We start from the raw sequence: 13774 nt of genomic DNA on the forward strand, positions 1-13774 counted from the left end.
ACAGGAGCAGTCAGCAGAGGGGCATGTCCAGACAGATATACATGGTTTACCACATGAACTGAGACAGTTTCAGTAAATACAGATTGTCTCTGAACCCAACTGATCATTTTTATTGAGGACAATCCTTGTAACGCCGGTTTACCAGCCTTGAACAATTGCATTAACTCCACAAAGGACGATGCAAGGTAAAGAAGGTGTTGCATGTAGTACTCCTCAAATTTGATCTCTCAAGGTTTAACATTTCACAATTGGCCAGGTTGAATTCTGCTTGCCATTTCTCTGCCTATATCTGCAAATAATCTACTGTATATCCCCCTGTATCCTTTGCAAGATGGGTTATAATCAAAATCAGGTTTATTGTCATTCCCATAGGTCATGTAATTTGTTGTTTTGTGACAGGAAATAAATATTGTGATTGGATTTACTAAGAGGTACAGTCAATTGGAAGCTGTGGTTCTGAAGTCAGATACGGAGAATTAATATAAAAACAGGAAATGCTGGAAATAATCAGCAGTAATCCAAATAAACAAAGAATCAATAAAGCAAATGGCATTGGTTCTGGTTGAGAGAGGACCCTGTAGTATGAATGTTCCATTTATCACACAATGCCTGATTAAATACAAACACAGATTGGTAAGACTGAAGAGATGGTACCTGCTCTCAATGCAATTGCTACATCCTCAGTGTTTTGTATTTAATATTTAGGTAATATTTGAGAAATATTGTAAATATATTGTTTGATTAAGCATTCTTGTTCATTTAAATAATTTATTACAGATTATATGTAAAAGTATGTGAATGGCATGTGTTATTACACCACTTTGTCACTAGACACATATTATTCCTGTTCTCCCTTGGTTTTCTTTTGACTAATTTCTGGATTTACAAACATTTACACTAAGTACTCAGCTGTTTCATTAAATCGAAAAGAATGGACTGAATTGGTTGGATTGTCATGGTGGGGTTTCAAGTAGACAGAGATACATCCCGTGAGACATTCTAGCTGAACTGGTTTTTGAGACTAGAGCCAAGTTTTAAACTTCTGACGCAGTACCAAAATGGCTTCCAGCCAACGTAAACTCCTGTTCCTTGTTCTTCTCATTTGTCTGTACCCTTAGGCATAATGGCCACATCACCACCTTTTAACTTCTCGACTGTCATCAAGATAGGTCAAACTGATTTTGCCTGTTCAATTCTTACCTATCCAATTGAATCCAAATAATCACTTTGTTAAATTGTTCATACTCTCACACTATAACTTCTGGTATCATCTAAGAATCTTTCCTTGGATCCTTTTCCTCCTCCCCCACTTGCAACTTTGCAGTGCTATAATTCGGACATGTAGTAAGGAAGAGATCCAATTGTTAACACCAAAGGAGTGTTGTAGACATGACTGTATGTACCACTTCTCTCACAGAGTTCCACAGGAGGGTGGGGAAAAATAAGTGGACTGCAGAGAACTTTTTACTCAGAAGTTTCCATATGAGAACAGAAAACAGCAGCCTATCTCCTTGCAAGTTCCCCCTGAGTCCTTCACTCTTGCAAAGGAAACACAACGAGTCTGAGATGTGCAGAAATTTCCTCCAAATGGTCATCAGCATAAATTCCATTCCCTGGCACCTGATCCCCATCAATTTTGTGTCAACTCCAGCAGTTTGAATCAGAGTGTTTACCAGGTTAGCATATTATTTGACCCCAAGACGAGTTCCGATTTGCTTTTCCATGCCATCACTAGGAATACCTGTTTAAATCCATAACTTAATTCAGCTGACTGCAGAAATCTCCTCGTGCCAACATTGATCTTAGCTAGTAATTTTAATTTACTACTGTAACAATGCAGAGACAAGATTCAGACTCAATGTTCCACCAACAACACACGCAGCTAATGGCAAGGTCTGCACACCATCGCAGACTTCAAAGCTAAACGCAGTGGAGTTTCCAACATTAATGCCTCTCTCCCAGATGAACTAAATCTTTCTTACGCTCGATTCAATGGCGCCAATACTGAGCTCCTGAGGAGACCAGCAGGTTGGTCATCGCTGGGGCCAAAGTACGCAGGTGTTTCCGACGGGTGGACATTCACAAGGCTGCGGGATCAGATGGCATCACAGGGCGGGTACTCAGTGTGTGCATGGCACAACTGGCAGGTGTGTTTACAGACATTTTAATCTCTCCCTCTCCCACTGTAGAGTGCCCTCCTGCTTCAAGACATCCACCATTGTTCCTGTACCTAAAAAGACCAAGGTAACATGCCTGAACAACTGGCATCCTGTTGCACTGACCTCAATAATAAGTAAATGCTTTGAGAGGCTGGTCAAGGACTACATCTGCAGCTTGTTGCCATCCACACTGAACCCCCGACAATTTGCTTACCGACACAGCCAATCGACAGACAACACAATAGCCACAGCTCTACACACCATCCTTACATATCTGGAGAAGGATGCTTATGTGAGAATGCTGTTCTTGGACTACGGTTCAGCATTCAACACCATAATTCCATCCAGGCTTGACATGAAGCTCAGAGACCTCGGCCTTCACCCTGCCTTGTGTAACTGGATCCTGGACTTCCTGTCAGATCGCGGGCAGGTGGTAAGAGTGGGCTCCCTCACATCTGCCACACTGACCCTCAACACAGGTGCCCTCAGGGCTGTGTCCTAAGCCCCCTCCTTTACTCTGTATACCCATGGCTGTGTCACCACCCACAGCTCCAATCTGCTAATGATACTACACTGGCCTAATCTCAAATAATAATGAGGCAGCCTACAGAGAAGAAGTCATCACCCTGACACAGTGCTGTCAAGAAAACAACCCTTCTTTCAATGTCGCAAAAATAAAGGAGCTGGTTGTGGACTACAGGAGGAATGGAGTTAGGCAAACCCCTATCGACATCAATGGATCTGTGGTTGAGAGGGTGAACAGCTTTAAGTTTCTCAGCATAAACATCATCAAGGACCTCACGTGGTCTGTACATACCAACTGTGTGGTGAAAAAGGCTCAACAGTGCCTCCTTCACCTCATACGGTTGAAGAAATTTGGTATGAGCCCCCAAATTCTAAGAACTTTCTAAAGGGGCACAATTGAGAACATCCTGACTGGCTGCATCACTGCCTGGTATGGGAACTTGATGCACCATCAATAACTCTCTGAGACGTGAGGTGAGATATCGGCTTTGGCCACTTGGAAAAATCGTTGGAGGTTGGCGTTGTGATCCCACCAGTCGTGACCACAGATGGTGATATTATCCAGATAGGGAAATGTGGCCTTCAGATGGCACTGGTCCACCATCCGGTCCATTTCCCTCTGGAAGACAGAGACACCATTTGTGACACCGAAGGGGACGTGCAGGAAGTGATAGAGCCTGCCGTCTGCCTCGAAGGCGGTGTAGGGGCGGTCCTCTGAGCAGATGGGGAGCTGGTGATAAGCAGATTTCAGATCTATTGTCGAATACACCTTGTACTGAGCTATCTGTTTGACCATATCCGCGATGGGGGGTAGGGGGTACGCGTCAAGCTACGTGAACCTATTGATTAGTCCACGACCATCCTATTTTTCCACCCGGTCCGAACCAGCAGGGGGGGCATGTCCAGACAGGTATATGTAATTCACCACAGAACTGTACTTCCCTCAATCGCAAGACTCTGCAGAGAGTGGCGCGGACAGCCCAGCGCATCTGTAGATGTGAACTTCCCACTATTCAGGACATTTACAAAGACAGGTGTGTAAAAAGGGCCCGAAGGATCATTGGGGACCTGAATCACCCCAACCACAAACTGTTCTAGCTGCTACCATCCAGGAAGCGGTACCGCAGCATAAAAGCCAGGACCAACAGGCTCCAGGGCAGCTTCTTCCACCAGGCCATCAGACTGATTAATTCACGCTGATATAATTGTATTTCTATGTTATATTGACTATCCTGTTGTACATAATATTTATTATAAATTACTATGATTGCACATTGCACATTTGAACAGAGATGTAACGTAAAGATTTTTACTCATGTATATGAAGGATGCAAGTAATAAAGACAATTCAATTCAATTCATTGCAGGCAGGTTTGCTAGAGCTGTTGGTCAGGGTTTAAACTAATTTGGCAGGAGGATGGGAACCTGAGTGAGAGGGCTGAGGTTGAGACATTTGGCATGCAAGTAGATGCACTGTGTAGAGAGACTGTGAGGAAGGACAGGCAAATGGTAAGGCGAAGTTGCAGTCAGTGGGATGAATTGAAGTGTATCATGGGGGCATAATCAAAAATGGTGATGAATACAGGACTGAAGGTGTTATACTTGAATGTACACTGTATACAGAATAAGGTAACATCCAAGGGTTGTATTAAAAGGACAGGCAGGTAGGCAGAGAGAGTGGGGTGGCTCTGTTGGTAAAAAAATTAAATCAATTCCTTAAGAAGAGTTGACATTGTATTGGATGATGTAAAATCCTTGGGGGTAGAGATAAGAAACTGCAGAAGTTACAAGATCCTGATGGGAGTTATATACAGACCTCCAAACTGTAGCCAGGATGTGAGATACAAATTACAAAAAGAAATAGAAAATACATGTAAAAAGGGCAATGTTATAATAGTCATTGGGAAAATTAGGTTGGTGCTGGATCCCAAGAGAAGGAATTTGTAGAATGCTTTTTAGAGCAGCTTGTGGTTGAGCGCACTAGGGGAAAAGCCAGTTCAGGATTGGATGTTGTGTAATGAACCAGATTTGATTGGGGAGCGCAAGGTAAAAGAACCCTAAGGAGCAGTGATCATAATGTGATAGAATTCACCCGGCAATTTGATAAGGTGAGGCTAAAGTCAGACATATCAGTATTACAATGGAGTAAAGGGAATTACAGAGTCATGAGAGAGGAGCTGGTCGAAGTTTATTGGAAGGGGACACAGGCAGGGATGATGGCAGAACAACAATGGCTGAAGTTCCTGAAAGCAATTCAGAAGGTGCAGCATCGATACATCCCAAAGATGAAGTAATATTCTAAAATGATGATGACACAACTGTGGCTGTTGAGGGAAGTCAAAGATAAAAGAGAAAGGGAGGGCATATAATATAGCAAAAATTAGTGGGAAGTTAGAGGATTAGGAAGCTTTTAAAAGCCAACAGAAAGCGACTAGAAAGGCCTTAAGGAGCCAAAAGATTAAAAATGAAGGTAAACTTGCCAATAATATAAAAGAGGATACCAAATTTTTTTTTGGAGTGTTATAATGAGTAAAATAGAGGTGAGAATGGATACCAGACACTTGGAAAATGATGCTGGAGAGGTAGTAATGTGGGGCAAAGAAATAGTGGATAAACTGAATAAGTATTTTGTATCAGCCTTCACTGCGGAATACTCTGGCAGCATGCCAGAATTTCAAGAATGTCAAGCGGTAGAAGTATGTGTAGTTGCTATTACTAAGGAGAAAGTGCTTGGAAAGCTGAAAAGTCTGAAGGTACAGTAGACAAGTCACCTGGGCCAGATGAACTATACCCTAGGGTTCTGAGATTGTGGAGGCATTGTTAATGACCTTTCATGAATCACTAGATTCTGGAATGGTTCCTGAGGACTGGAAAACATTGTGCCACTCTTTAAGATGGGAGGGAGGCAGAAGAAAGAAAACTACAGGCCAATTAGCCTGATGTCAGTGATTGGGGAAAGATGTTGGAGTCCATTATTAAGGATGAGGTTTCGGAGTTCTTGGAGCACGTGATAAAATAGGGCAGAGTCAGCACGGTTTCCTTAGGGGTACATTTTGCCTGCAGATGGAGAATAGTGTAGGGAAGTGTATGGTCATGTACTTTGGTAGAAGGAATAAAATCATAGGCTATTTTCTAAAAGGGGAGAAAGTTCAAAAATCAGAGGTGCAAAGAGATTTGAGAGTCCTCATGCAGGATTCCCTGAATGTTAACTCGTATGTTGAGTCGGTGGTAAGGAAGGAAAATGCAACATCAGCATTCATTTTAAGAGGACTAGAATATAAAAGAAAGGATGTAATGTCGAGGGTTTATAAAGCATCATTCATACAATACTTGGAGTATTGTGAGCAGTTTTGGGCCCCTCATCTAAGAGAAGATATACTGACGTTGCAGAGGGTCCAGCGGAGGTTTACGAGAATGATTCAGGGAATGAAAGGTCTAATGTATGAGGAGATTTTGATGGCTCTGGAGTGTAGAACAATGAGCGAGGAAATCATTGAAACCTATTGAATCTTGGAAGGCCTAGATAGAGTGGATGGATATGGAGAGGGCATTTTCCTATAGTTGGGAAGTCTAGGACCAGAGGGCACGGCTTTAGAATACAGGAATGCCCATTTAGAACAGAGATGAGGTGAAATTTCTTTAACCAGAGGGTGGTGAATCTGAGGAATTCACTTCAACAGTGGCTGTGATTGAGGCCAACTCATTAAGTACATTTAAATTGGAGATTGATAGTTTCTTGGTTAGTCAAAGCATCAAAGGTTATGGGGAGAAGGCACGGGAATACGATTGCAGGGGACAATAAATCAGCAATGATGGAATGGTGGAGCAGGTTCAAAAGGCCAAGTGACCCAATTCTGCTGTTATGTCATTGGCAGCACCTTATGATCAGAGATTACAGATAACACTGTTTTCAGGGTTCTCATGTGACTTGCCCCATTAAACTCCCTTTAGAGTCAGCTCTGTAAATACAGCTTATGGTCTATACAAAGGGTTAGAGTGATCTGCAGGCTTTGAGTGATTTTGAAATGGTCTCACCTCATCATAGTTGAAGACTCCAAGCTGCAGACGGATAATTGTTACAGCTGCATTGCTGAAAGTTCTGTAGGAGGATAGGTTTAAACCCAGCACCAGGTTACACTGGGGAAGAAAAAGAAATAAACTTTATTCTGTTGATTATAATGTTGGTGACATAACAGAGAAGATACAGATGGACGGATTAAACTGTCCATTTATTAATTTGTACATTCTTGAGACTTATTGGTATGGGTAATTATAATAAAATATCTTTCAACATTATTAGCAATTTGTATTTATACCTTAGCCTGGAATAAAAATGCCATGATAATCTATGGGAATATTTCATACTGTCTATATGTTTCAAACTAAGTTTCACACTTAATCAGAAATTTTAATTAAAAAATAGTTTTAAGAGCACCTTACAAAGAAACATGGGGATGATGTTCCACCGCTCAGTATTCTGGCACAGGTGACAAAGAAATTAAAATATGAAGCTCACTCAGGGCAAATGCAGATAGCAGGGGGTTATGGCCAGAGAAGAGCGCATGCAGTCCAACGTAATTACAGTCTGCTTACTATAGAAGAGTAGCTCACGAGCAACACCAGCATGATGAGCAGAAGTCCCAGAAGATTACCCCAGGCTCTCTCCAAGGAAGAAGTAATCAAGTGCATTTTAGGATTCAAGTGCAGCAGACTCCAAAATTTAACAGTAGCCAGTAAGACCAGGAAAGCAATCACATAACCCAGGGCAGAATCTGTAATTGCAGTCTCATAGAAATTGATAAACCTGGAAGTAACCACAAATAACATCAGTTTACATATATCACAGTTTTGAAAAATGTTTTGCTATTAAATTTACAGTAAGACTTTAACTTTTGTAGTTTTGTGAACTCAGAGCCCAAGCCTGCTCCTAAGGGTTTTCTCAGCACCACCTACATCAATGTTTTTTTGCAGCTCCTATTACAAATTTTAAACCAGCAGTTTTCATTAGTAAGTCAGTTTACCTCCAAGGGGCAAGCAATTCAACACAATCATTTTGATCCGCTGGAAGATTCCTGTTTTGCCTTTTTTATTTTAAAAAGGTGAAATTTTTGAGAGATTAAAAAGCACAATCCCTCCACGCCCAGGTATTCCGCTACTAATAACATTTTAAATGCCCGACTAATGGGGCAGGGCTGCTGCCTCAACACACGGAGGGCAACAAAGAAAAGCCTCATTCAGCTCCGAAAACCCTGCCACAAAATAATCTCCTGAGCTGTATGGAATAAATGGCATTTGTGGTTTTTCAGACTTGCTGCCCGTTTCTGGAATGTATCCCCCTTGAAATTTAAAGGTTCACTTTATTAACAGATATTGTCACAGTGAAGCATCTGCAACTTGTAGGTAAACACTGGCACAATTATTGTTTAGGTTCAGACTGCCGTACTTCTTGCCATTTTCATAAAGTGGACTTTATAAGGCCAGCAAGCGCAATGCTTTCATTTTCTACAGTGTGGTTATCGAAATTTGGTAAATGTTGTGTCTGATCTGAGTCACTGGAGAGATTCTGAAATTAATGGTAGCTCTCTTGCTGAGCCTCTCAGTGAATTTCTCAAACTCAAAGTACATTACATTGTTATAAACTTAAGATTAAAGGTTACAGCTGGTGATTCAATACGATTTCAATAGTTACAATGACATTGCTTACTTCAATATTTTGAGTTAGATAATACTTCCTTTGAATTACATATCTACGCTCAGGCACCTCTGAATGCTTAAACACCTTTACTTTACAAAGTAATTCACATAATGGTCTAAAACCTTCTGGGGATAGAGAACCCAGAAACCCAAAATTTGCACACTGAGGGCTGACTTTCTTGAGTATACAAATATCCCAAGTGCTGATTGATCAAACGTGCCAGTGACATTATTTGATATGCTAAGTGTCAATATCAGTCTGATTTTTAAGCTTCCTTGAACTTAGTCACAAGGATGCAAAATAACAGGCCATGTTGCCCAGTTTGGTGCATGCCAATTAACATAACCCCATTGACTTGCATCTGGCAGATGCATATGAGAATGTCTCATGGTTACTTCACTTTGCAAACCGTATCTTTTAGCATCCAGCCACCCGCCGCGGGCCAGCAACCTGTGCTCTGTAGGCAGTAGTCTGTTTACTAAGTTGTTCTTTTAACTTCAAGCTGATTACTGCTTGCAATTTACACTTAGAACTGAAGACTGGTTCTCATTTGAATTGATATCTACTATTTTTACATAATTCCATAACTCCAGACTAATCCTAACAGTAAGTAACCCAGCTACCTGTCCCGATTCTGGAGGTAGTTCTCTATAACTCTCGTTCCAAGCACTGCTCGCTTTATATATAGTCCAAATGCACTCCAGCTGCACATTATAATGGCCATGTCAATGATGTTCCATTTGTTCCAGAAATACTTTAGTTTCTTCTGCTTTAATACTTTTCCCTGAGAAAGGAGATAGAACAGATAGCATAGGCGAATTTAGCAATAAATACTTCCTTTCATAATCACACCCTAGGGTTAAATAGCAACTTTTGTTTTAGCATGTTTCATTTCAAACTACAATTTGGTTATTTTCATTCATTATAGTTGACCTGAGTTTAAACTAGACGATTAATCTCAATATAGTGGCTTTGCTTTGTGATGTGATAAACCTGTTGCTCAGCTAATTAATAAAGTAAAAGAACAGGAGGTTCCATGTCTGTGCTGAAGTGTTTGAGATACCAATTTGCTTCATTTCCCTTAGTCGGGGAAGGGGAACTTCAGTGATCTCCATAGAAAGCTAGCAAGGACTGCTTGAAGAATAGCTGGATCATTAAACCAGCTGCTGGCATTAAACTAGCAAGACTTAACATAAAAGCTGGTAGTTGTAATGAATTAATTGAGGATGAATACAATCCCAGCACATAAATAAATAGCCTCAGGAGAGAATAGGTTAAAAACACAAAATATCATTTGCCATCATTCTGGATTAACATTGGAAATTTTGATAAGGGATTTATGATGCATACAAGAGTAATTTAGTGAGAATTTATAAAGAGGGTCATGTGGTCCAGACCCTGAACACCTTACTCATGGTCAGGATGAAAGGATTAGAGACAGAGTATCAGAGCGGGGAGATAAGAGAGAATGCAGACGCTGGAATCTGGAGCGACAAACAATTTACTGGCAGAACTCAGCAGGTTGAGCAACATCAACAGGAAGGGGCAGAAATGTTCGACATTTCAAGCCAAGATCTGAGATACGGCATGGAACTGTAGCATAAACATAATGCAGCACAACACACCCTTTCAAAACAGTTTTCTTTGCTATTTTAATTAAAGTAAATGGATTAACACTTCAGGTTTAAAAAAAAAGCAAGTTGCAGGAAGAAATAAGAAGAGTTCATACAATAGCTACCCCCCTTCTCCCAGCTTATTCCCAGAGTTAACACAGTTTTCTGCAGCTTGAGTCTGTTCTAGGACTGACGGGTAATGAAATTGTGAATGTTGCATCCCATTTCATTGGCAAAGATTGAAGTCATAATCTAATGCTCAGACTTAATTGTTGGGCTGGCTCATATGATTGAATTGTTGCTGGACATCGTTTGGGTTCCACTGCAGTCACCTGGCGTGGTTTTGGGCTGCAAAACTCTGTAAACAATTGGAAACAATTTTGTAATAGATGTCTGTTTCTTTGATGTAAATTTGTGCTCCCTTTGATGAGTTTAGTTATAATGTGTGGTATGAGCGCATCTTCTGAAGCCAGTTGATGATATGTCCAGACTTACATGCAGTTAGAGCGGGGGTTCCCAGCCTTTTAATATGCCACAGAGCCTTGCCATTAACCGAGGGGCTGTGGGCCCCAGGTTGGGAACCCACAAGTTAGAGTATAGTTCCATTTGAAGCTTCGTGGTGCTGTGGAGGAGCTCTACCAATGGGTCTCAATACCAAGCAACACCAGAAACAGATTAATAACTTGTAAATAAGGACCATGTGCTGGCCAGCGGTGAAGTGGCATCTGCATCGGACTTCGAGGCGAGAGGTCCCGGGTTCGAATCTGGCCAGCTCCTTCGCTTTCCATCCTAGCTGGTGTTACGAACCCCGTAACTGGGTCACTTACCAGCAAAGATAGAGAGGTCCGTTGAAGTCTGATGGTACTATGTTTAGCAGTATTTATTAATAAAAATACACAAAAATAATATCAATGCAAACATACAGATAATATACGTCGTCAATACTAAATCTAAAAGTGCGGGTATAATAATAATCAATAAGAAATAAGCTCTATCGTTGTCTAGGGGATAATGTATTGTCCGATAGAAATATAAAAGTCACTCAGTTCATTCAGGCTGCAGCCTTTGGTTGGAGAGAGAGAGGCAGATTTTAGAAACTTGCCAGCTTGTCCTTTTTATGATGTCGATCCTTCGAAATTTCCGTTGGGGTGACCTCTCCTTTAGCTAAGCCTTTCTTCCGTGGTAAGGCCCCAATCCCGGGAAAAGGGAAAGGACGCACGCGAGCCCCCCACCGGCTGTCGCTCTTAAACGCTGTCACGGGATTTCTAGCATTTCTCCTGGTGCGTCTGAAGGGGTTGTTCCCCAGACCCTCTTTTATCCTTACTCACGGGGTCTCAGATGTCAATCAGGATGGGATTATGCAATCCCTCAACCAGCCCACTCTGGTCACCCCCTGAGGGCTTCAATGAATAGTACAGTACTCAATACACAATTCCATCTCCAAGAGACAATAGTCGTTATCAATGGTTCCGCCTTTCAGAGGCCAGGACACATACCAAAAACCTGTGTATGCTGGACGTCTCTCTCTCATTTCCTGGGTCCCAGACCTGAATTAATAGCGATCTTGCGATTCTCGAAAAGGAGGGGGCTACTTTGTACCCTTCGGCCCCTCAGAGTTGTGGCACATTCGTAACACTGGCAACAGCATGACCACCTATGATTCCTATTTCCACTGGTCATTGGTAGCACCTTATGATCAGAGATTACAGATAACACTGTTTTCAGGGTTCTCATGTGACTTTGTCCCATTAAACTCCCTTCAGAGTCAGCTCTGTAAATACAGCTTAACATTTGTACAATTATTTACTTACTTCTCCTTTCTGGCTTCTGCTGGAAACACTGATCAAAGTAATGTGTGAGGTTGATTTTCATTATTGTCTGCCTATTGTAGGGAAACCAGTCAGCTGCCTTGTGTCTGCAAGAGCTCCATTTTGTTAATTACTGTACAGTGCTCAAATCACCAACAAGGTAGGGTGCTAAGCACCCGGCCCAGATGACCGTGTAGGTCTGGAAAGAGGCAATTATCCAGTGTGGGGTAGGGTAGGGTCCAAGGTAGGGTGCTAAGCACCCGGCCCAGATGACCATGTAGGTCTGGAAAGTGGCAATTATCCAGTGTGGGGTAGGGTAGGGTCCAAGGTAGGGTGCTAAGCACCCGGCCCAGATGACCATGTAGGTCTGGAAAGTGGCAATTATCCAGTGTGGGGTAGGATCCAAGGTAGGGTAGGGTCCAAGGTAGGGTGCTAAGCACCCGGCCCAGATGACCGTGTAGGTCTGGAAAGAGGCAATTATCCAGTGTGGGGTAGCCACAATGACAGGGGCATGTATTATTCTTGGAAAGCCCTAAAGAGTGCATTTACTGTTCCTGACTTTGAACTTCCATTAAATGGGCAAACTTTCACAGTATGTGGTCCAATTCCAACCATCCCTGATGGGTTTGTATATTTAAAGAGCCTTGTCCCCATGAGCAGAAGGTGATCCAGCAAACCTGCAGCAGGCGGGAACAGGGCAGAATGGGTTTCCTCATATTGTTTCTGTTAGGGAGTATCATGCCATGAGCTTCCCCCACTAACCTTCTAAATATCCTGCTACCCAAGCTTGCTGTCTTGTTTTTTGTGAGGCCGAGTTGCTAGCTCGACGCTCAACCCAGCTAGGATGGAAAGCGAAGGAGCTGGCCAGATTCGAACCCGGGACCTCTCGCCTCGAAGTCCGATGCAGATGCCACTTCACCGCTGGCCGGCACATGGTCCTTATTTACAAGTTATTAATCTGTTTCTGGTGTTGCTTGGTATTGCGACCCATTGGTAGAGCTCCTCCACAGCACCACGAAGCTTCAAATGGAACTATACTCTAACTTGTGGGTTCCCAACCTGGGGTCCAAAGCCCCTCAGTTAATGGCAAGGCTCTGTGGCATATTAAAAAGGTTAGGAACCTCTGCTCTAACTGCACATAAGTCTGGATATATCATTCACTGGCTTTAGAACATGCACTCGTACTACACATTATAACTAAACCCATCAAGCAGAGGACAAATGTACATCAAATAAACAAACATCTATTACAAACTTGTTTCCAATTGTTTACAGAGTAACTGTTGCCAGTCTTTCTCTAGACGCAATGGTTCGATGCTTCAGATGGAATGCTACCAATCCTAAATACACACAAAGTATCCCAGGCTTTCAAACCTCTTCCCAATTCCTCCTTTCCTGCATGATTTTTGATTCAAGATGAGCTTTTATAGGATTCAAAGATAAAAGATCAACCAATTACCCTAACATCTGGTAAATCCAGTGTCATTAGATTGCAACTCATTTATTGCCTTATCTCTATGCGACAAATATATGCATTGAATTAAATGCATAATTCATTTTACATATAGCTTGAAGTAATCATGATCTGAATACATTTGCCTCTTTAACCACCCTCACAGCTTCGTAAGAGGAAGCTCAGGGATTTACCTGCAGTGATGTACAGTCTTCAAGTAAGGACATCTTCAGTCACCACCATGGACTCGTGGCCAACAAAATACTTATCACATTTAAAATTTTTAAAAAAGCAACAGTTTCAACATCGAGGATGCCATGGTTCCATCTATGGTATTGATACAACTGATAGCAGTTGACCACATGTGTCTTAAATCTTCAGGATGCCAACTCTAGAATGACATTGGCAGATCAGGTATGGCAGGGACATTGCTCACAGTAATTAGAACTTACTTAATTCGATCCAGGACTGCATTAGTTGCAAAAGCAGAGCCTATGGACTGGACTATCTATGCTCTGAGG

The 13774-nt window shown here is 42.0% G+C and overlaps 1 protein-coding gene across 1 annotated transcript in view; it reads right to left on the reverse strand.

Moving 5' to 3' along the window:
- LOC140740488 (polycystin-1-like protein 2) overlaps window positions 1-13774 on the reverse strand; it is a gene marked incomplete at its 5' end in the record, with an annotated part of 75451 nt that overhangs the window by 13271 nt on the left and 48406 nt on the right. Inside the window, 3 exons of the mRNA XM_073069666.1 lie at window positions 6720-6821; window positions 7278-7488; window positions 9003-9163. Of these exons, the coding sequence (XP_072925767.1) occupies window positions 6720-6821; window positions 7278-7488; window positions 9003-9163 (474 nt within the window). The remainder of the gene's footprint in view (window positions 1-6719; window positions 6822-7277; window positions 7489-9002; window positions 9164-13774) is intronic.

This window comes from Hemitrygon akajei, chromosome 17 (assembly GCF_048418815.1).
Source record: "Hemitrygon akajei chromosome 17, sHemAka1.3, whole genome shotgun sequence".
In the NCBI taxonomy this organism is placed as follows: Eukaryota; Metazoa; Chordata; class Chondrichthyes; order Myliobatiformes; family Dasyatidae; genus Hemitrygon; species Hemitrygon akajei.